General features: G+C 35.9%; 3 protein-coding genes across 3 annotated transcripts; 1 reads left to right on the top strand and 2 right to left on the bottom strand.

Moving 5' to 3' along the window:
- Window positions 1-1108: 1108 nt before the first annotated feature.
- On the top strand, window positions 1109-9698 carry LOC122290036 (protein DNA-DAMAGE INDUCIBLE 1). The gene is made up of 16 exons (XM_043097552.1): window positions 1109-1402; window positions 1533-1565; window positions 1907-2034; window positions 2706-2814; window positions 3299-3415; window positions 3768-3833; window positions 4566-4628; window positions 4710-4754; window positions 5028-5089; window positions 7005-7098; window positions 7489-7581; window positions 7692-7761; window positions 7900-7970; window positions 8917-8977; window positions 9089-9114; window positions 9367-9698. The coding sequence occupies exons 1-16, from the start codon at window positions 1337-1339 to the stop codon at window positions 9493-9495; spliced, it is 1233 nt and encodes a 410-aa protein (XP_042953486.1). The 5' UTR covers window positions 1109-1336; the 3' UTR covers window positions 9496-9698.
- A 364-nt stretch (window positions 9699-10062) lies between these two features.
- Window positions 10063-14077, bottom strand: LOC122290034 (subtilisin-like protease SBT5.4). The gene is made up of 11 exons (XM_043097550.1): window positions 13917-14077; window positions 13622-13731; window positions 13428-13525; window positions 13071-13235; window positions 12811-12919; window positions 12106-12655; window positions 11891-11988; window positions 11558-11803; window positions 11275-11389; window positions 10933-11146; window positions 10063-10804 (listed from the first exon to the last, which is right to left on the bottom strand). Exons 1-11 carry the CDS (start codon window positions 13995-13997, stop codon window positions 10239-10241), a joined length of 2352 nt encoding a protein of 783 aa, XP_042953484.1. The 5' UTR covers window positions 13998-14077; the 3' UTR covers window positions 10063-10238.
- A 629-nt stretch (window positions 14078-14706) lies between these two features.
- LOC122290038 (BTB/POZ domain-containing protein At1g55760-like) lies at window positions 14707-16926 on the bottom strand. The gene is made up of 4 exons (XM_043097554.1): window positions 16394-16926; window positions 16007-16152; window positions 15684-15802; window positions 14707-15517 (listed from the first exon to the last, which is right to left on the bottom strand). The coding sequence occupies exons 1-4, from the start codon at window positions 16513-16515 to the stop codon at window positions 14915-14917; spliced, it is 990 nt and encodes a 329-aa protein (XP_042953488.1). The 5' UTR covers window positions 16516-16926; the 3' UTR covers window positions 14707-14914.
- Between the last annotated feature and the right edge of the window lie 3890 nt (window positions 16927-20816).

The raw sequence follows: 20816 nt of genomic DNA, 5'->3' as shown, positions 1-20816 counted from the left end.
TTTAGTTTAATTTTTGAATAATATTATGTATAATTATTTTTATTTATTTTCTATATATTTTATTGATATGATTAATCAGATTAATTTTTTTAATACATAATTAATATAAAAATAATTACATATAAAATTTTTATTAATTTTTACTCTTTATGCATGTTATGGCAGAGGATATTGATTAGAAAGATAATTAATAATTATTTTTAAAACATAATTAATTTATTTTTATAATCCGAACTGACCCGATACTGTCGAATTATTTTTTATGGTATTGTTGGTCCACTTCGCCTCTGGGCTGGCTTGCCAAAAAAAGGCCCATCCATGCATATGGGTTGATGAGCCTTAACCACTGGACTGGACTACTGCAGTGCATAGTTTTATGTTATTATTTGTATGGTAATTGATGAAAGAACGCTGCCATGTTTTCAAAAGGATAAAATAAAGAGTTTTGTTGTATACAAGTATAATCGTGTATTAATTTGTGTATTAATATTGATTTATTTATATCTAAGATTTAAATTAATACTGTTTTCAATAAAATTTACTTTTTGACCAATCACATTATATTGATATATAGATTAGTATACAATTATACTTGCAATTATATTTTTTCTAAAATAAAATAAAAGCTCTGCATTGAGTCAGCCAACTCATATATATATATATATGCTAGCAGAAGCAGAAGCAGAAGCACTGTTTCAAAAAAATAAGACCTTGTTGTAGTTTTTGGATGTGACTTCAACAGCCAAAGTGCATGGTTAGTTTTCAATGTCTCTTTCAACATTGTTAAACCCTAAAGCAATAAAAAAAAAAAAAAAAAAAAAAAAAAAAAACCAGAGTATGGATAGATGCTTACTTTTGTGTGTTTGGGGATTGATTGCTGTTGACCCAAGTTTTTAATTCTTGAAAAATTACAATTTACAGGAGCTGTTAGGGTTTATTCTTGGTAATAAGTAGCCGGTATGATAGGGTTTGTTGTGCACGTGCTTTGCCTAAATTTAGCTCTTTAATGGTTTCAACGTAACAATCTTTTACCAAAAAAAAAAAAAAAAATTAGAGATTGCGGCGGACGTGAATGAATGAAGAGCTACAGTATTTTTATTTCCTAGCTGGACTCCTCAACTAGCCGCCGGCAATAAACTCAATTCTAATTAACCACAACGACTTCCCCACTTCTACAATAACCATACAAAAACCTCCAAACCTTTTCCTCTTCCTCTTCCTCTTTTCTTTGTCCGGTCCCATATTTCCAAAGTACGACGCTAATTTCTATAGAATAGAGACCCACAGATTCACGGGGAGAAATCAGATCCAATCCATAACCAAGAGAGCGAACAAGATGAAGATCACTGTAATGACCGCAGACGAGCAGATCATTACCGTCGACGTCGATCCTCACGAAACCGTAACTCCAAAACCCCCGTATTTTTACACACGCATACATTCCTGTCGGCGTAATTATATGCATCTCCCTTTCTGATACTCATTCATTAATTCCTGGCTTTTTCCTTCTTGAATTTGGTTTGTGGCTATAGGTTGAAAACGTGAAAGCGTTGCTTGAAGTGGAGGTAAGATTTATTTCATACGTCCTTTCTATGTTTTGGGTCTTGTGCTGTGTTTGATTGCTGATAAAATATTGGGATGGAAGTTTGTGGCTTAGAGTTTTCGATCTTCCACTACTTCTTCAGTATCGTTTACTTAACCTCAAGTTCAATATAATTGAAAAATACACGCAGATTGCGAAGTAAGCAACCGCAATATAGACGTATATTTGTTTATGTATGGTTGATCACCGGTTACTTGTTTTTCTAGAAAACCAAAGGGGGTTATTAGGGTGAGGGAAAGCTGCTTTTAGTTCTTGGTTTTATTTTTCAAAATGCTAATTTGATTTCAATTTGCATATGAGCAGATAAGTGTGCCGCTTAAGCAACAACAGTTGCTGTATAATGGGAAGGAGATGAGGAATTTTGAGAAATTGAGTGAATTAGGTGTGAAAGATGACGATTTGGTGATGATGGTCTCCACTGCTGCATCTACGTATGTATATATTTTCGTTCTTTATGCTACATTGCGTTACTCCCTTAGGCTTGGAATGTTTGGGCAACCCACACGACCAAGAGTAATAAAATATTAGTTTTGGTTTTCTCTTTTTTATTTTGATGAAGTTACAGGCAGCCAGGATTACAGTAGGGTAGCTACAAAAGATGTTAGATTGATATTATTTGTAAAGAAGTTCCACTTATCCTCTGTCAACGGTTTAAATCAAATGTAACAGGAAATCTCCGTCTCATGAAGCACACTAATGTTTTATTTTGGCTTAATAGATGGCATATTTTGTACATTATTTTAGAAAATCTTGTAAATTAACCCTAACGGGTAGCTCAGTTGGTCAGGCCTTGAGTTTGCTCTCTAATGGTCACCAATTCGAGTTCCCTCAGGGCTACTGGAGGTTTACCTGGCCGTTAACTTTAAGGCTCCATGGGATTAGTCGAGGTGTGCGCAAGCTGGCCTAGACACCCACGGATATAAAAAAAAATATATATATAATAAAAAAATAAAAAGATCTTATAAATTACTTCACTAGTATATTATTGTAAAATTTTCCCCTTTTTTTGCTATTGGGTCCTTGTATTCAAATAAATGTTATGTATTGAATCAGAGTCTAAAGCTTTATTCTATCCACCTCTTACAATTTAATGTTATTTCAGTCTGTCTACGAATAATTTGGGCTTCAATCCAGATGGATCTGCTGTGAACCCTGAAGCTTTCCAGCAGCATGTTCGAAGTGACTCAAACATTATGGCTCAGTTGTTTCAGGTAAAATGCTGATCTTTTTTCTCCAGATTATTCTTTGCCATTTCAAATTGGGATTTGCTTCATGTAAATGGTCTCTCTGAATAATATGCTGGTACAATCGCTTTATATATTGACAGGGCATGTAATATCTCTCATTCTGACAATATTGCTGAATTTATGGATTTTTGTTCTTCTTTTATCCATTAAAGGGATAATTTCTTGTATACAGCTTGTGTATTAGGGTTGCGTGTCTCTGTGCTCTTCAATGAAATGGATTTACTTAATTAAAAAAAAGGAAGAGAAGAAATCTGCAATCAGATCATGTATGGGAGCTTAAGTCCCGGCTTGGTCCTTATTTTATTCACACTTCAACTCATTGTGCATTGCATTTGTTTTCTTCAATGGAAAAGAAACACTTCTATTTCTGTTGATTTTCCCAATTAATTTCTGAGTTATGTTCTGAACTTATAATTTCTGACAATCTATTTGTATATCAAACTTACAGAGTGATCCTGAATTAGCGCAAGTTGTTCTAGGGAACGATCTCAATAGATTGCAAGAAATTTTACGAGAGCGTCATCAGCAGAGATCTAAATTACGAAGTCAACAAGAAGAAGAGCTTGTAAGTTGCTTATCTGGGGGCTCTAACTCTTCTTCTTTTTTGTTGGCCTTTATTGTCTGTGTCACATTCTTAAATCATTATGGCATTTAGGTTCTCAGGATTTCTATATGTTTATGTACTTACTATTTGTTAAATCATTATGGCATTTAAAAAAAACCTATATATCTAGGTACTTACTATTTGCTAATAAGATGTAGTTAAATTATAATTTTGTAAGTTCTAACAAAAGCAATTTAAGTTGTTGGCGATTAGTAGATGGATAAGCTTATAGAAATCCTTGAAGTTTTTATTTTTCAGTAGTTTTTTTTATAGGTAAGAAACTGATATATGCCCATTTTATTTTGTGATATAGGCCCTTCATTATGCAGATCCTTTTGATGTTGAAGCACAAAAGAAAATTGAAGCTGCCATTCGGCAGGTCAGTTTTATTATTTCATCATATGTGATAGTTTTTCTAGTGACAATGCATAAAATGATTCCTCTCAACTGATTCGTTGGTGCGGGTGGTGGCGTGTGACTTTTGTTTGTACTCTTGCAATCTGCATCTTTTTCATTTTCATCCTATTGAGATGTTTAGGTCATTATGATTGTTGAAATTATAATAATTAAGTTTTCTATTGCACAAATACTCTAGGAGTAATTGCTGAAGAATTTTTATGCCTATAGATTCTTTTGTTGATTTAAAATTTTGCTATGTGTCTACAGACATCAGTTTTCTGCAAACAGTGTTAACATTGACTCAACATTCTAGAAGTCATGATTTGTAATTCAGTGCCACGTAGGATAAATTTGAGTAAATTTTAAGAAAAGGAATATGCATATTCATGGTACCAGCTAATATCTGTTTTTTAGAATAATGATATCTTTACAATTTTTACCATATTGATTCATAATGTTTTCATAAAAGCTTTTTTTTTTTAGTGATTACATGAACTAATTATTGCTTGAAACTCTGTAACTTCATTCATTCTTCATACTTTTGGAATATATCCTTTTATGTAATTATGTACAGCTAATACACTCGCATATAATGTTTTTGTGGACTGTATCCTTTTATGTAATTATGTATTCTCACATAATGTTTTTGCTTTCCACAAAACAGTGGATGCATAGTGTGGATATTTACTCCGTTTTTCTAAATTCTTTTCAGAAAGGAATCGATGAAAACTGGCAAGCTGCCCTCGAACATAACCCTGAAGCTTTTGCGAGGGTGGTGCGTATTGTCTTGGACCTCCTGTTTCTCCTAATAATTTCTATTTTTATTAATGTTAAATATTCTTGTTCAACTTTTCAGGTTATGTTGTATGTTGACATGGAGGTTAATGGTGTCCCATTGAAGGTAACTAGGGTGAAAAATATCTCAGGATGAACTTATTCAACTCATCGTTTGGGTTGCTTGGTCACTTTTCTTTACTTTTAAACATCTTACATTATCGGACTCCCCTACTTTCAGATGTGTTTTGATGAGATTTATGCAAGAATCTGATATGCAATGGAATTATATTGGAGTCATTTTGAATTATGCATTCCCCTTCAAATTATCTTGTTAATCCCGCCCTTTGTTGACTGGGCAAAGCACTTTATCTGAAAACTTCTTTTCATTATGTTTCAGGCATTTGTTGACAGTGGAGCCCAATCAACGATAATATCGAAAAGCTGTGCTGAGCGCTGTGGGTATGTGCTTTTGTATATTCAATTGCTGTTATTTGCTTTACACTGGCAGTGATAATATCATCTTTCAGTATACGAGTTAGTGGGCATGCCTAAATTTATTGTCATCTTTCATTATAAGAGTTAGGGAGCATGATAAACAGGCTTTATATCTGATTCTTTGCTTTTGATCTATCATTTTCTTATAGAATACCTGGTTCTGTTCTCATGTATACTTCCTGTGTACTTGGACTTGGCATTCTCTTGTGAATAAAACTTCTTGATTACCTAAAAAACCCTTGTTCTGTAATGTTAGCTAAATGGGTAAATTGAAAACACATGAAAACAAACTTGCTCTGCTCCATATGAAATCTAATTCTTCTAAGTGTGATCGTTTGTTTTAGAGAACATTTATATTTTCAAGCCTACTTGTTAGCACCTATGAATCAATTATAGAAACGAATTCATTAGCATTTTTACCATCATTTTAACCTGGAAACTAGTTATATAAATGAAAGGAGGGGGTCTTGTGGGTGTTAAAGCTCAATTGAAAGTATTTATTGAGTATGTGAGAGATCTAATGATTAAAGTGAATAAAAGGCTGGACCAAGTCATGGGTTTTGGTGGTGGGTCAAGACTGGATGAGGAAGGGCGGGAGGTAGATCCTTCAGGTATGAAGGTCACAAGTGTGCCCGCAAAGGTTTCAATGCCGTCACAGATAGGGTCATTGGACGCTAGCATCTTTGTTCATGCCAGTGTCACCATGCCTCCTAAGGGAGCAGTAAGGCCTCAAGCTCTAGTTGCAGATGGGGTTGGTACTTCTGTCAATGGTTCTTTTTTAGTTGAAGATGGGGGTCCATCTAGCGTCTTGAATACTTTGGAAGTAACAGTCGAGCCTCTTCTAGAAGATGCAAACGAGGTTATAGAAGGTTCTGTGTCTCCTTAGGGAGCAATAGGGTCTGAGCAATCAGGGAGTGGAATACATACAAGCAATGTTGATGGAGGGGAGGAACCTGTAATGGTGACAGAAACAATGGACAACAACCATATTGTTGTCGAGCAACCATATGGTGGGAAGGAATGTTTGTCGTTGGAGCCTTGTGTGGAGGAAGCTTTAGAGTCGGGAGTGCAATTGGGTACCGTGTCTGGGGATAATGTCGTTCCCTTGGTTTCTCGACCTCCGTTAAACAATATAGCGGGGTCACCATCGGATTGGGTTCTTAATAAAGTTAACGGCTTTAAGCAAATTGTGGGAATCTCAAATGATGCAAATGAACACCAAATTAAAGCTCTATTCACTGTGATTGAGGGGAGCCACACGCTTGAAACCAAATCAAGTTTCAAGAAAAGTAGGGAGTTGAAGCTTCTTTTATGGGCAATTAACTACGACGCAATGGGAGGTAGTTCAAGTTGAGCGAAGACTAAAGGGAGGGCACTGCGAAGACGGTCTTGTAGAGGGATTTGAATTAGTTGTACGGGAAACAAGGGGCTGGGGTTGGGGAGGTGTGTTCCATTCCAATTCGGGTTTGGTGTTAATTGGGTAGTTTTCACGGGCTTTTGGGTCATTCGGGGCACTCTAGTATGGGCTAGATGTTTTCTTGTATACGTCTAGTGTACTTGGTTACTCCTATTGATATATATAATATTTTTACTTATCAAAAAAAAAAAATATATATATATATAACTGAATCCAAGTGTGAGATTTTCATTTCCAAGAGTTTCCCCCAATGTCCATCTAATATGGTGGGATTGAATTCAAGCAGCATAGAATTTTTTGTATCGGTAAATAATAACTTTATTGATGGTAGAAAGTAGGCATAGCCAATCAGCATGGAATATGCTACCATCTGACACCTTGTAGACGTAGAATTTATGCCACAAGAAGAGTTTGAAATTGAAAAGCCTGTTTTTGTGTTTTTGTGGCCATGGTGTTTTCCAGATTGTTGAGGCTTTTAGATCAACGTTATAAGGGCATTGCTCATGGAGTTGGTCAATCAGAGATATTGGGCCGTATACATGTTGCTCCAATCAAGGTAATGTATCCATTAGTCTTCTATTAATACTTTATGCGGCTTATTATTTTGGTACTGGGCCAGAATATCTTTGTGCATTCTAGGTACAAGGGGTGCTCTGTCTCTCTTCCTTTTTCTTTCCACTTGTGTGTTCATTTGCTCTGGTGCATATGTATATTCATAGGTGTAACGTATGCTTTTATGAGTGCAGTTGCCTTGGGACTTTCTAGTCTCTTATTCTACTAGTAGAGAATTATCTTTTTTTTTTTTTTTTTGATTGATGATTCTAATTCAATCTCTTGGCTATTAATTCAATCTCTAGGTTATTTTAAGTTTTCTTTGACAAAACAATCTATTAATCATCCTCAATGCTGAGTGTAACTTTTTTCCCCGTTCACTTTGTTCCTGTAGATTGGCAATATATTCTACCCTTGCTCATTCACGGTACTGGATGCTCCCAATATGGAGTTCCTCTTCGGGCTGGATATGCTCCGCAAGCACCAGGTAGCATCCTCAGTCTAATATCTTATGTACCTGTCCTCCATTCCCTTGGTTCCATTTTAAGAAGTTATCCGTGTTTATTATTCTTTTCTGACTCGGGCTAATGCCTGTAGTGCATTATAGACTTAAAGGAGAATCTTTTGAGAGTTGGAGGTGGAGAAGTTTCTGTACCATTTTTGCAAGGTTGGTCTTCTTAAATAGCACAACCAATTTCTGCGAATATGCTTGATTTCTTTTATTTACATCTCACAGAGACTCAACTATATTTTATGGTCAACCTCTTTGACAAAAATAAATAAATAAATCATGCATTATTTTCAGAGAAAGATATCCCATCACGTTTTCTCGATGAAGAAAGGTACTCCAAACAAGCATCTAGCTCAGTAGCCCCGGTGAGTTTACTTTCAATCACATGCTTTTCCTGAGAAAGTTACCATTGATGATGTACTTTTGATTAATGATTTGGATCATTGTACTGTAGGTAAAATCTGTTTTTTTACACAGCAAACATTGAATGCATATTCAATTTTGATAAGGGGGAATGATAATATGTGGTTATGAATTACACAACTTTTAAAAGCAGCTGGAATTTTTATTAGCTTGCTAAAGTGTAAACTTTACATTTCAATTTGTGCAAAGAGGAAAAATGCATTCACATTCAATTTGTGCAAGTGGGAATATAGATTCAATAAAAGTGAAATTGGCTGAATCTTTTTTGCCTTTTGGCGGCAATTTACTGGCTCAGTAAAGTGTGGACTTTACACAGTTTCCCCCAAGGACGTTTAAATTGACAGTAGTTGGTCTTGTCAATACAAGCCCACACCAAGATAGGAGTTAATTTTGTGTTTAAAATCTTTAGAATGACAGATATTTGCAAATTAAGGAAGGCACTTGACCTTGGACATGTATTTCCTGAATCAGAGGAGAAGTTCTTGGGAAATTTGAAAGTCATGTTCATCTTAACAAGTTCCTTAATTTTGGGCTAGGATATTTATTGGGAAAAAAAAAAAAAACAATGGGGCAAATGATGTTCCAGTAGCTGTGCTTGAAATGACTATAAATGATGGTCTTATCTCTTGTATACCATCTTGTGTACTTGGGCTATGCCTATTATTATTAATAAGACCGTGCTTACTTATCAAAAAAAAAATGATGGGCTTATCTTTGAAATCTGCTAGAAATTGTCAATAATGTGAATCAAAGCAGCACATCTTTGAAAGGAAGTGCTGTTTATGCTTTGATTTTTCCCGTTTTCTAATGTACATTTGGTGATGTATAGTAGCAATGAGTAAATACCATTTTGGTCTCTAACTATTGTTTTCATCTATTGATCTTCAGGGGACATCGGGAACAACAGATAGGAGCAATAATGTTGTCCCGTTAGGAGGTCAATCTTCTGGTTAGTCACGGTGTATAATAAAATATTTGCTATAGGATACTACATTCTGCATTTCTTGTTTGACCATGCAATTTTATTCATAGTCTGTTGTTGGTCATCTTTTGCGTACAGGTGGGTCTCGAGGTGATGTGGCCCAGGTAAATTTGCTATCAAGAATTTTTCCAACCATACATGCAGAATTAATTTTTGTTGGTTGTTACTTGTTATTGCGTGGTTAATCGCTGCAACTATCTATAGGGGAACATTAGCAGCAGGGTTTGCAAATTCTATTGAATATTGATTATTGACCTCGATATGGTCTTGCTAACCAAGGGCTTACATCGATTGAAGAACTTAATTTAGTAATGAATTTGGTGATAAATATGATATGATACATTATATGGGTGCAGGGACCTGTTTTTGAAGCCAAAGTGGCAAAGCTTGTTGAGCTTGGGTTTGGAAGAGACGCAGTCATACAAGCTCTTAAATTGTTTGATGGTAATGAAGAGCAGGCAGCAGGCTTTCTTTTTGGGGGCTGACGACAACCTTCATTTTCAGACTTCAAAAATTTTTTTTTTTTCCTTCTTTTTGTGCGGGTGATATTTGGTTTCAATAATTAAATTTCTGATTACAAATTCAAAAGATTCTGAACCGATCATCTTCTTCTAAGCTATTTAAACCCATATGCATAGACGATTGGTACTCAATTCAAAAGGAGAAGTAAACTAAATTTGTGCTACTATACTTGGTGTGGCTCTCTCTCTCTCTCTCTCTCTCTCAATTCACTTCTTCTTGCTACAAGTACTTTTTTTTTTTTTTTTTTGGATTTACCTATATATGATGACAGAAATGAGTTGGTTTTTTTTCCTCTCATATATATAGGTAAAAAGTTGTGAAAAAATAATTGAGTGATTCCCCCCGATCGAGGTTTTATCTTTGCTTTTCTAAAAGTGATTGCCTTTAGTAAACGGGAAACAGAAGAATCCACTAGAGTCGCATACTCGAATCCCCAAAAAAATAAAAATAAAAAATAGTCATAGCATATGAATACATACTCTATATATATATATATATATATGTGTGTGTGTGTGTGTGTGCACTCGAAATGAACTACAAAAAAATAGCGACAATATATATATATATCGACGCTTATTTCATTTGTTATTCAGAAACAAATTAACGTTGTTATCGCATGCATAGCTAACTACTTTTAATCTCTCCTAAATAATATAATCTTGCTGAAGAGCAGCTAGCAATTAATTTAATAAATTAAATTCATGACCTATCTAATCTTTACTTGGTTGCCAGTAGAGCTGACTGCAACGGGACTCCTGACGACGTGTTTGCCATCTGACCACACCAACTGTCCAAATACATAATCTTCAATCTTAGATGCGCTACTCTTGAGTTTCAAAGTAGCCTTGAAGCTCTTCTTTTCACCTATTGATTTAAAATCCAGTGAAGTAGGTTCAACTGACACCATAACCCCTCTGGGTTCCTTCACACTAACCTTGTACGCACCGTTTGCAGAACCAACATTGGTTACTGTTCTCGTAACAGTCACGGGGTTTGCAAGGAGAGTAGGAACGGTGATTGAAGGATAATTGAAGTTTTCAAGGCCGAAAGGCTTAGGACATACATGCGGCTTATCCGTAAATAATCGCAGCAAGGTCTGGTTATAGCCCCGAGCACATAAAAAGTTTAAGTAGTCATCCACAGTGAGATCATAAACCAGTCCCGGGTCGACCGCACGGTTTGGTTGCACATGTCCTGCACCATAATCAATTGGCGTGGCTTTCAGACTGGACGAGTCCCGAATTGGCTGCTTGTCGTTATCACGGGTTTTTGCTGCAGCATGCATGCAAAATTAATAAGTCATGATCAATATATAAATAAATCAATTAAGATTTTCATGCATGAAACTACGTGCGTGAGAGAGATCATGATCAGATATTAATGGAGTAAGATGTTTCCACCGGTGGTCATGATTGCCGATTTGATAGCTGCTGGACTCCAGCTAGGATGCACCGTTTTGACGAGGCCAACAATGCCAGAAACATGAGGGCAGGACATGGAAGTGCCAGAGAGCGTATTGAAAGGAACGCGGCGTTTATCAAATTCTATTTCGGTTGGGCTTACTGCTTCGCTGTAAGCAGCAATTACACTCACTCCAGGTGCAGTTATATCAGGCTGAAATTTTAGTACCAAAAAAAAAATATTTATATATAATATATATAGTAATAATCACAAAAAGTAAAAGAAAATCTATCGAGATGATTAATGACTGCATATATGCTTATGCTTAAATATTAGCAGACCTTGAGGATTGCTGGTTCAATGATATTGGGCCCCACCGATGAGAATGAAGCCATTATTGGAGCTGGCTTTGTGTCTAGTTGTGTCATTACAGGACTTATGGAACCTACGGGGTTCCTGCATAATACACATGATGATCATCCATACATAACATTAATTGTAAATTGATATATATATATATATATATATGGAGAAGATCAAAACAATTTTAATGCGATGGAGTTTCAAAAAGATGATGAGTTGTAAAAATGGCGAAAGACGGACAAAGTCGTATATAGCGCGTACTTGGTACTGCGAATGTAAGCGAAAACATGTTGGCCCTCAGTGTAACCAATATGTGAAGCAGGGAGCAAATGAGCATCTGCTAGAACTCCATTTCCATCGCTCACATTATTAGCCAATATCATACCCACAGCACCTGCTAAATGAGCCTGATACCCCTTTTCAACTCTTGCACTCAACCCTCGAAGACATACCAAAATCTTGCCTTTCACCTTCGTGGGATCAAGACTTCCAGCCTGACACAGAAGACTGCACGCAAGGGAATTTTAATAAAAAAATGATTCCTAGTTCAGTGATATAAAGAAGTGAGGAGCTAGCATTAATATTTGTGCTTACGCATCATCAGCCGATGCATTAGCAGCTTTAGCATCCGCAGCACTGGTCAATGGAAATAATTTATCAGACGGCAGGGCTGTACCCGAAAGGCTTGATCCCTAGAAATTAATTATACGACCATTTGGATCGAATATGTCAGTAAAATTGCAGTTTCTCTTATGAATATATATGAAAGGCGAGCTAGCCGAGATTTTGACCCCCAAAAAAAAAGATACCTTGAGATGCATCTTGTTGCCAAGAGAAACATAACTAGCGAATTCTCGGTCCATGGTACTAGCTCCAACCGTGAATATCCATGGCGCCAAATTTGTAACAGTCCCAGGACCAGGCCCCTCGTTGCCAGCGGAGGCAACCACAGTGATGCCATTTCTAATAGCTTGGAAGGTGCCTAATGCTATCGCATCGTGAAAAAAATCCCGAGGGCCGCTACCCACAGATAATGACATCACATCAACGCCATCGGCTATTGCAACATCAATGGCAGCCATGATATCCGCGTCAAAACACTCACCGCCGCCAACGAGCGCTGGCCAGCAGACCTTGTAGGCAGCCACTCGGGCCTTGGGCGATCCACCTTTGGCGGTGCCATTACCAAATCCCAAGACATTAGCTCCCGGTACAAAGCTACCGCCTGCCGTAGATAAGGTATGGGTTCCATGCCCGCCATGGTCTCGAGCTGTGAAGGTGGAGGCGTTCAGTTGAATATTGTTATTGGCTGCAAATGCAACATAACCTTTGTTGAAGTATCTTATGCCGATCAGCTTCCTGCATGCATGCATACATACATAGCCGTTGGAAGGAAACAAATTATTGATAAATATATATATATATATATAAAGGAATAGATACTCGTTCATTAATGTTTGGTTGGAGACATTAAAACCAAAAAAACAAAAAACAAAAAAATTATATAAAATGACCTGTTGCAACGAACTCCATCGTTGTTTTCACTTTGACAGACGCCGCGCCACTTCGACGGGATGGGACCCATCCCTTCATCGTTGAAGCTTTCCGATTCCGGCCAAACACCTACGTGTATATATATAGCACATGAACCCCATTAATAAAAACACATACACAGAGAAAAAAAAGGAAAAAGTCCCCCAAGATTGTGTGCAAATTGACAAATGTCAACAGGATTTTATAATCTTATTCTAGTCGAGAAGAATATATAACTCACCGGTGTCGAAGTTTGCAATTATTGTATTTTCCCCGAACCTGGCTACGTTCCATGCTGAATCGGCTGGAATTGCTCCATTTCTCTCAAGTCCCATAAAATCCCATGACCTCGTCGTGTGTAGTTTTCTTCCTTGGTTTAAGAAAACTGATACTACATTTGGATTCGCTGCAATTGACAAGAACAAATCCGTTCTCACATATTGTCTTTAACTGTCTTAAATTCATTTAGACTGCAGCAGAGACGCGACCACAGAAAAACAGAGCAAATTTGTGTCATCAATCCTCTTTCTTTCTTTCTTTCTTTTTACAAAAAAAATTAAAAATATACAACAGCAACGTATAAAACTGTGTTTCTCACTTGCAATCTCTGCTGCTTCTCCCTCCTCGAGGTTTGCTGCAAATCCATTTATATATCTTTGGTACGAGTAAAAGATTGCATCCTGAGCCTTCTGATCGCTGTGCAACAAATTTACAAGCATCAAAACTGACACTCCTCTTCAATATGAAGAAAAAAACAGACTATTATTCACAACATGCTATCACATTTTATACCTTCCTAATAGTGATCCAAGAAGATTGTAATGAGAATTCGTTACAGCTTTAACGTCAGCAAACGAAGGCTCTAAGACAGTCGAATGTCCTCCCATGTACACTATATAAGACTGCATAGAAAGAATAAAAGTGGGGCCATTGATGGAAGACTTAAGAAAACAGATTCAATGGAACATACAGATGAATAATGGCAAACTAAGTCACCCACATGTGCGCAGACATTCAAAACTTACATACTCATAAAGCAAAAGCTTTAGAACCATCATATGAATCAAAAAAGCAAAATGTAGCTAACCTTTTTAACGGCAAGGGCAGGCGTTTGAAACAGACAGAAAAAAACAAATGAAAGAAGTAAAGGGAGAATTAAAAGACCCATTTTTTTCCCTTCGAATATAACTTAAGGATAGAGGTTAATACAGTTTCTTCTTTCCCCTGTGTTTTAAAGTCAAAAACTGCTCTCCTTTTTATAACTGGAAACCGCAGGATTTTTAATTTTTGTTTTTGCACTTGAAGGGAAAAATTTTGTGGTGTATGGTAATTTTGAGAGAATAACTTCCCAATACAATCGTTCAAAATGATAGCGGAAGTAGTCATTTGGTTGGAAACGATCCATTTGTAAGTTGATGGCAGAGTCAGTGTCCTCAACAGGTGGGGGGGAATGGAGAGAAGAGTCTTTGAATATCATGTGTTGATAATGAAGACTCGGTAAACATAATCGCTATGACTCACTCGGGTCTTTACTAAATGTGGTTTTAAAAATAATAGCTTCGATCTGGTGCATGGAAGGCTTTATGTTTCTTTTCTTTTTTCTTTTTTTTTGGTGTGTGCGCGTGGACTCAACTTTGTTAATCTTGTTTATTTATATTTACGAGATTACAGATTTCTTATCATCATCATCAGAAAGAAGAAGAAATATAACGCTTGAGATCCTCCTTCTATCTTTGGATCTCATATTTTGTATTTTCACCTTGAGAAGTGATTGGTGTAGTCATGTGTAGTCAGTCCAATTCGATGTATGCATTACAAAATACAAACCTACTGTGGTAGGTAAGAGCTAGCAGAACTCCCCGGGAAACAATCTGTGCTTCTAAAATAATCAGAACATCTTTAAATCTAACAAATTAATTGCATTTCATTTTATGAATAATACTTAAGAATGTGTTCATCTCTCATCGAGTTAAAACACTCCTTATATGTATAATTAATTCCATCCACTCCAGATTTTTCCAACAACTAAATACACAGACTTAACACGCTTGTTCTTCTCCTTATCTTTTGTTGGCAGGCAGGGTTTCAGAAACCTTTCCAGGCATCTAGAACTTCATGGAAGATATCAGCTATCAGGTCCCTATCTGCACACTGCAATAAAGAATTGAAATCTTCTTGTATGTCATATATCTTACCAAACCTCACAAGATATCGCATGCAGCTGGTCTTCAATTTGGGCAATTCATATAGATATGCATTCTGAAGTCTCTCAAGTACATTTTTTGCATCAATGTCTTCTACAAGACTCTCATGGCAAGCCTCTTTTAAGTCGGAAATATCATATTTATCAGCTGCACGAACTAGTGCCAGCCGGTGCTTGAGAAAATCTTCATGTTCAATGTTCCCATATATGTAATTGAGAAAAGCTCGGCAAGCTTCGATTGAAATGTCAGGTATATCTATGGAAGACATTTCTCTCTCCTTCAAGTTATGAGAGAACATGCTGTGGAAAACAGGGGATCTTGCACCAATAACAGCTCGATGGGCTCCAATGCTTCCATCAGAGGCATTAATTCTAATATCTGTATGGATGCCGTCTGTCAACATTTGACCAAGAGATGCAAGAGCTGTCGCATTGGATCGTTTCTCCGTGAGTCTGTCAGCCCAAATAGAGCAAGGTTGTCGACCCTGTACATTCATTGACAAATCATCAAATTACACAGCCAACATTCTCCGATCCAGGAAGATTTTCTAGATCAGTAAATTTATGGTCACTTTCTTTTAGGATATTTATGCTTTTCAATCAGTACAGTAGAATGGTAGTTAAACTAAAAAATGGAAAATCGATGCTTACGTCTGGAGTTGCAATCTTTAAGTCAAGGAACTCAATATCGATGATAAATTTCCCAGCTAATGGAACCTCTACTGCCCAGACAAAATCGTCGTTGTTCTTGAGCTGCTTGTCTGTTATCTCTGCATGCATAGAAGACAGAGTTACCTGTTCTGACTATGTTCCAATTGCATAATATATGGGTATGGGCTTTTACTGGGTCAAAAACATACCATGATATAAAAAAAAGTCTAATTTTCTAATCCCCCGAAAAGGCGCCAAAAGGCATCATCCTCGAAGCTTTTCCTACTTATAAATGCAAAAGAAGAAACCATGATCGTTGTTACCTGGATGAGTGAAGGTCCTGCGATCTCCAACAGAAGTGACCACTCGGACGATGAAAGATGCAATCGGGGGATTATCTTTTGTTATATTCGATATCTCTGGGAATAACTTAACACACAACAAACGATGCTTTTCCACAGATAAATGCCTTCAATACAAACACAAACCCAAAAAAAAAAAAAAAAATTAAAAAAAAATTAATAATAAAATAAAAATTCACTCTGTCCCAAAGATGATTTCACTTTCATCTTCTCGAGAGTCGGTCGAGAACATGCTCGATCATAAAAGACAGGTAAAGTGTCGGCTTCATGTAAGCACCTTCAATCCAATTGAAAGCATGATGATGCCAAAATTAACATAGGTACAGGAGGATTGTTTTTGAGTTTTACCAGTTCCAGTTGCCCATCTTGAAAGGATCGGACTTGCGGTAGAAGCATGAAGCCAAGCTGTCGATCCTCCATTGTGCAAGACGGGACGTGGTTTCAACTCTAAAAGCGGAAGAATCGCTCATCCTAGCGAAAGCAAGTGCAACAGTGATCTCATGGATGCAATTGAAAATACCTTCCAACAACAACTCTCCGGGCTTTCCCAGGTTTAACTTTTCTCCTAGCTTCGACCAGTGTGTGTTTAGAAACTAGTGTTGACAGTGCTGGGTTAAAGTTGGATTTTCTTCTTTAAATTTTGCTTTTTGTTAATAAATTCCTATATATGGTTTGGTGCACGCAAGGATTTTTGGTGTTGGTGTTGCTTTACGCCATTGATGATGATGGCGTGAGTTGTTGTCTGCGTTGGAGTAGTGGTGGTGGAGGTAATGTTGGCTTACACTACACATTGAGGGAATTTGGGGCTGGAGTTGGGGGAAGTCTGGGGAATAGTAATGTATGGGATGCCAAATTGGCCTTGCTTTGTGATTGTTTCACTTGTTTTAACTATACATGTCATAATACATTCATATATATATATATATATATAGTCTTTGGTGCTTCCAAGTAAAGAATCTATTTTCATTTATTTTAATACCAAGTTTAAAAAAAAAAATACTAATTACCATGTATTATGACATGTTTTCAAGTAGATAATTCTTCAAAAAATGTTTTTAAGATTTGTAAGAAATAATTAGTAAAGTTAAATGAGATGATGATACATGACATGATCATCCATCAGACTAGTTTGCTCATCCGTTCAAAATAATGTTTTATATCTGTATATATAATATGACGATATGGTGGTTAGGGGAAGGAGAGAGGAAATTGTTGAGTGATTGGAATGTTGGTTTGATTTCTTTCTCAATCTAAATAATAAGAGTGACGACGTATATATACGAGTGGCAGTGGGGGCGGGGGATCTATATGTAACTATATATAAGCTTAAGCTAGCCGAGAAGAAAGCTATCTATCTATCTAATCACACTAATAGGAATCATGAAAGGATTATTTTATAAGAATGAATGAATCCTTATCATATATTTTCCTTAATTTGCAAGAGATCGAACCTTTCGCCTGCTTTCACATTATATAAATAATTAATGACATGAAATCTTATATATCTTAGAGATGATGATGATGATGATCTAATGATCACAACACTCATATATTATACGTATGCATGCACAACCTCTCCAAATAGGTTACCCACATACTAATAGATAGGAATTAGAATTATAATTGGCCGGGAGGCAGGCATACAGGGGTAGATATACGCACGTTGGTCCGCTCACAGCATGGGTGCAGCCCATGCAGCAGTACTGCATGCAGGTCGACCATCATCATCTATTTATAACTAGTACCCATGCATTATTCCTCTTGGGAAATGCAAACTCAACCGATGTTAATACCCAACATTCCTGCAACAAGTATTAATTAAAGAGATGGATTGTATTTGATTGTACTGATTAAATTATCATGACTACACATGATGATGATATTGGCTTAATTTCGAGTAGATTTTCATGGGCGTGGTGCATGGTGGGCTAAGCCGTGATTGTTTTGAATAGAAATGTCACGTACACTCGAAGGAGAAGATGATTCGGCTTTATACAAATATTATATGATCATGACAGCTTGCTTCAAAGCAAGCAGCACATTTCTATGGGCTCAGTACTTGTACAGTATTATAGAATATCAAAGCATATCATGTAAGGAATAAGACACCAATTTAAGTTTGATCATAGAATAGCATGATCGATGAGCATAAATCTACAAAATATTAATTTAATTTATTCGATGATCTACAAAATATATATCATCGATCATCAGTGCGGCTAGTTAAAGATATACAAAATATCCAAGGGACATGTCATATATAATTATATATAAAATAAATAAAGTTGGAATGGTATTTGTAATATGCATGAATGCTTAGCAGATAATATTACTAATATGCATGACTATCTACTCAATATATAATCAAACAAATATATAAGAATATAGATACTTCAAAAAAAAAAACAAAGCAAAACATATCAAATGGCTAGGATCAATTACATGAGGCTCATTCTTAATTTTATAATTACTTAATTATTATATATTATGATGATTTAGCACTTTCAATTCTTATATATAACAAAATATATATTGATCCTGCACACTGGGAATTTAACGCCAGCTCGATCGAGTGCTTGTTCTAAACAGCTCATTACGAACGTACTACTACCAAGTTAATTTTCTTGAATACACTTAATTAAATTTTGTATATAATCGTGTGTGTGATTGATTTCGTTATCATTTTTTACTTTACCATTTGTTCTCATAGTTCCTACCACGTATTGTTGTGAAAAACACACACAAACGATGGCAAACAATTTAAAATCAACGGTCAAGCAATCACACGATACACACAATTTAAGTGGTTCGATAGCATGTCTTGTTGCCCAGATGACTAACACAAGAGGGGGGGTGAATTGAGTTATATTTGAGAAAATAACAATTATAAATCAAATATACAATATAAAATATAAACAAAATGTGAAACAGTAATAAATATAAAGAGTAAGGGTAAGAGAGAAGCAAACTCAGTATGTTAACGAGGTTCAGCCCTACTGCCTACGTCCTCTCCTCAAGCTACCCCTTGAGGATCCCCAAATTCACTATTCAACCTCCTTCAGGTAGAGATAGAAACCTATTACACCTTTGAACAACACCGCTACAAAGGATCCGTGTAGAACACCCTCTACACTTGCAATCACCTTACACATGGTGATTCAACTATTCCCCATGTAGAACACTTTCTACACGCACAAGGGTTATACACACCCTTTTTCTGATACAAGAGCTGATAGTGGGTAGGTTATCAAAAAACACTCCTTAATGAGTGAAATAAGAACAATACAGCGCAAACTATATCTTTCAAAATGAACAAGGATTAAAACTTAATGCTTAGAGAAGAGAGAATGAAAATTTTGAATGAATGTTGTATACTCTGGATGTTGTAAATGTGAAGCTCTCAAATGATCTATTTATAAGCATATGAGACTTCATATTCAAATTTAAAAAGATTAACATGTTAAAGACAACATCATTCACTTTTTCAAAAAAATCAAACCTAATATTTTACTTTTGGCATATGACAAAAGGAGCACACTTTCCTTTTCAAAAAATTCAAACCTAATATTTTACTTTTTGCATATGACAAAAGGAGCACACTTTCTTTTTCAAAAAATTCAAACATAATCTTTTACTTTTTGTATATGACAAAAGGAGCACACTTTACTTTTCAAAAAATTCAAACAAAATCATCTACCTTTTGTATAAGTCTAAAAAAGCATCAATCACTTTTGAAAATATTCAAATAAAACATGCACATGTGAAAGATGACAATCAATCATTTTTAATATTTTCAAAGTTCAACCCTTTAATCAAGGCATGCACATGTAAAAGATGACAATCAATCATCTTTCAAAATTTTCAAATTTAATTTTCAAAAAATTCATGCACATGTGGAAAATGTATTTTAATATTTTATGATAAAATATTAATTTTGAGTATTAATCCTAATTTCGAATTTTAAGAGATTTACAACATTACTCTATGACTTTAATGTGAACTTGTTTCCTTCTTGCTCATGCTTGGTTCTTTGATGTGCTTAACTCCATTGTGTGGATAACTTGAACTTGAAACTCCTTTATTCTTTGAATTCATTTATTATCATCAAAATCCATGTATATATTTTTAATCACATGAAACTTAAAACTTTGGGTTCAACATGTCTAAACTGTAGATATTTCTATTAATTTAATTAGAGAAGATTACAATCACACAATATGCACTCACACTTTAGAGCTTTTTCTCTCTCACAATATGCACTCACACTTTGCCTCTCTTTATTCACTCTGAAATTGTTGGAAAACATTTATAAGAGATCAAAATATTACATATTTATAGAAAATGGTGTTGGAAATTCTTATTGGCAAAAAATACATTATTTGTTGAAATGATGAGTCGCGCGCAGTTCGAGTAAACACTAGGATTTATGTTCCGCTCGAGCTTAATGTCATGCGAGAATCGAGCGAACTCACGAGTTAAGCTTTGCTCGAGCAACAGTAGAGCAAACTCACGGGTTATGTCTTTTCTGTTCCTAAATCAGGCTCCACATGCAACCAAACATGTGCTACTGGTGGCATGCATGCATGGCAGACTGGCAGTTGCTCAATCTATATATTTTCGATCAGTACTACTACTTCTTAGAAGAAAGTAACACCCTTTTTTTTTTTTTTATTAAAAACCCTAATTTATAACGAAAGAAAACTGTGAAAACAACCTTACAACGTATTAATCCTATCATATCCAATCTCATCATGCTGTTATCTCCTTTGGG

This window comes from Carya illinoinensis, chromosome 12 (assembly GCF_018687715.1).
Source record: "Carya illinoinensis cultivar Pawnee chromosome 12, C.illinoinensisPawnee_v1, whole genome shotgun sequence".
Taxonomy (NCBI): Eukaryota; Viridiplantae; Streptophyta; class Magnoliopsida; order Fagales; family Juglandaceae; genus Carya; species Carya illinoinensis.
The sequence above is the reverse complement of the archived record's forward strand: the minus strand, read 5'-3'. Positions and strand labels throughout refer to the sequence as shown.

Bases quoted from the DNA above. Each gene is read 5' to 3' on its own strand.
- LOC122290036 (XM_043097552.1), top strand. From the start codon at position 1,337: ATGAAGATCACTGTAATGACCGCAGACGAGCAGATCATTACCGTCGAC. The intron at 3,416-3,767 runs GTAAGTTGCTTA...TTTGTGATATAG, and splicing joins GTCAACAAGAAGAAGAGCTT to GCCCTTCATTATGCAGATCC. The intron at 7,762-7,899 runs GTTGGTCTTCTT...CATTATTTTCAG, and splicing joins TTCTGTACCATTTTTGCAAG to AGAAAGATATCCCATCACGT.
- LOC122290038 (XM_043097554.1), bottom strand. From the start codon at position 16,515: ATGAGCGATTCTTCCGCTTTTAGAGTTGAAACCACGTCCCGTCTTGCA. The intron at 16,153-16,393 runs GTAAAACTCAAA...TTTGTATTGAAG, and splicing joins AAGATGGGCAACTGGAACTG to GCATTTATCTGTGGAAAAGC. The intron at 15,518-15,683 runs GTAAGCATCGAT...ATGAATGTACAG, and splicing joins TAAAGATTGCAACTCCAGAC to GGTCGACAACCTTGCTCTAT.
- LOC122290034 (XM_043097550.1), bottom strand. From the start codon at position 13,997: ATGGGTCTTTTAATTCTCCCTTTACTTCTTTCATTTGTTTTTTTCTGT. The intron at 11,989-12,105 runs GTATCTTTTTTT...ATTAATTTCTAG, and splicing joins GCAACAAGATGCATCTCAAG to GGATCAAGCCTTTCGGGTAC. The intron at 11,147-11,274 runs GTCTGCTAATAT...CTAAAATTTCAG, and splicing joins TTGAACCAGCAATCCTCAAG to CCTGATATAACTGCACCTGG.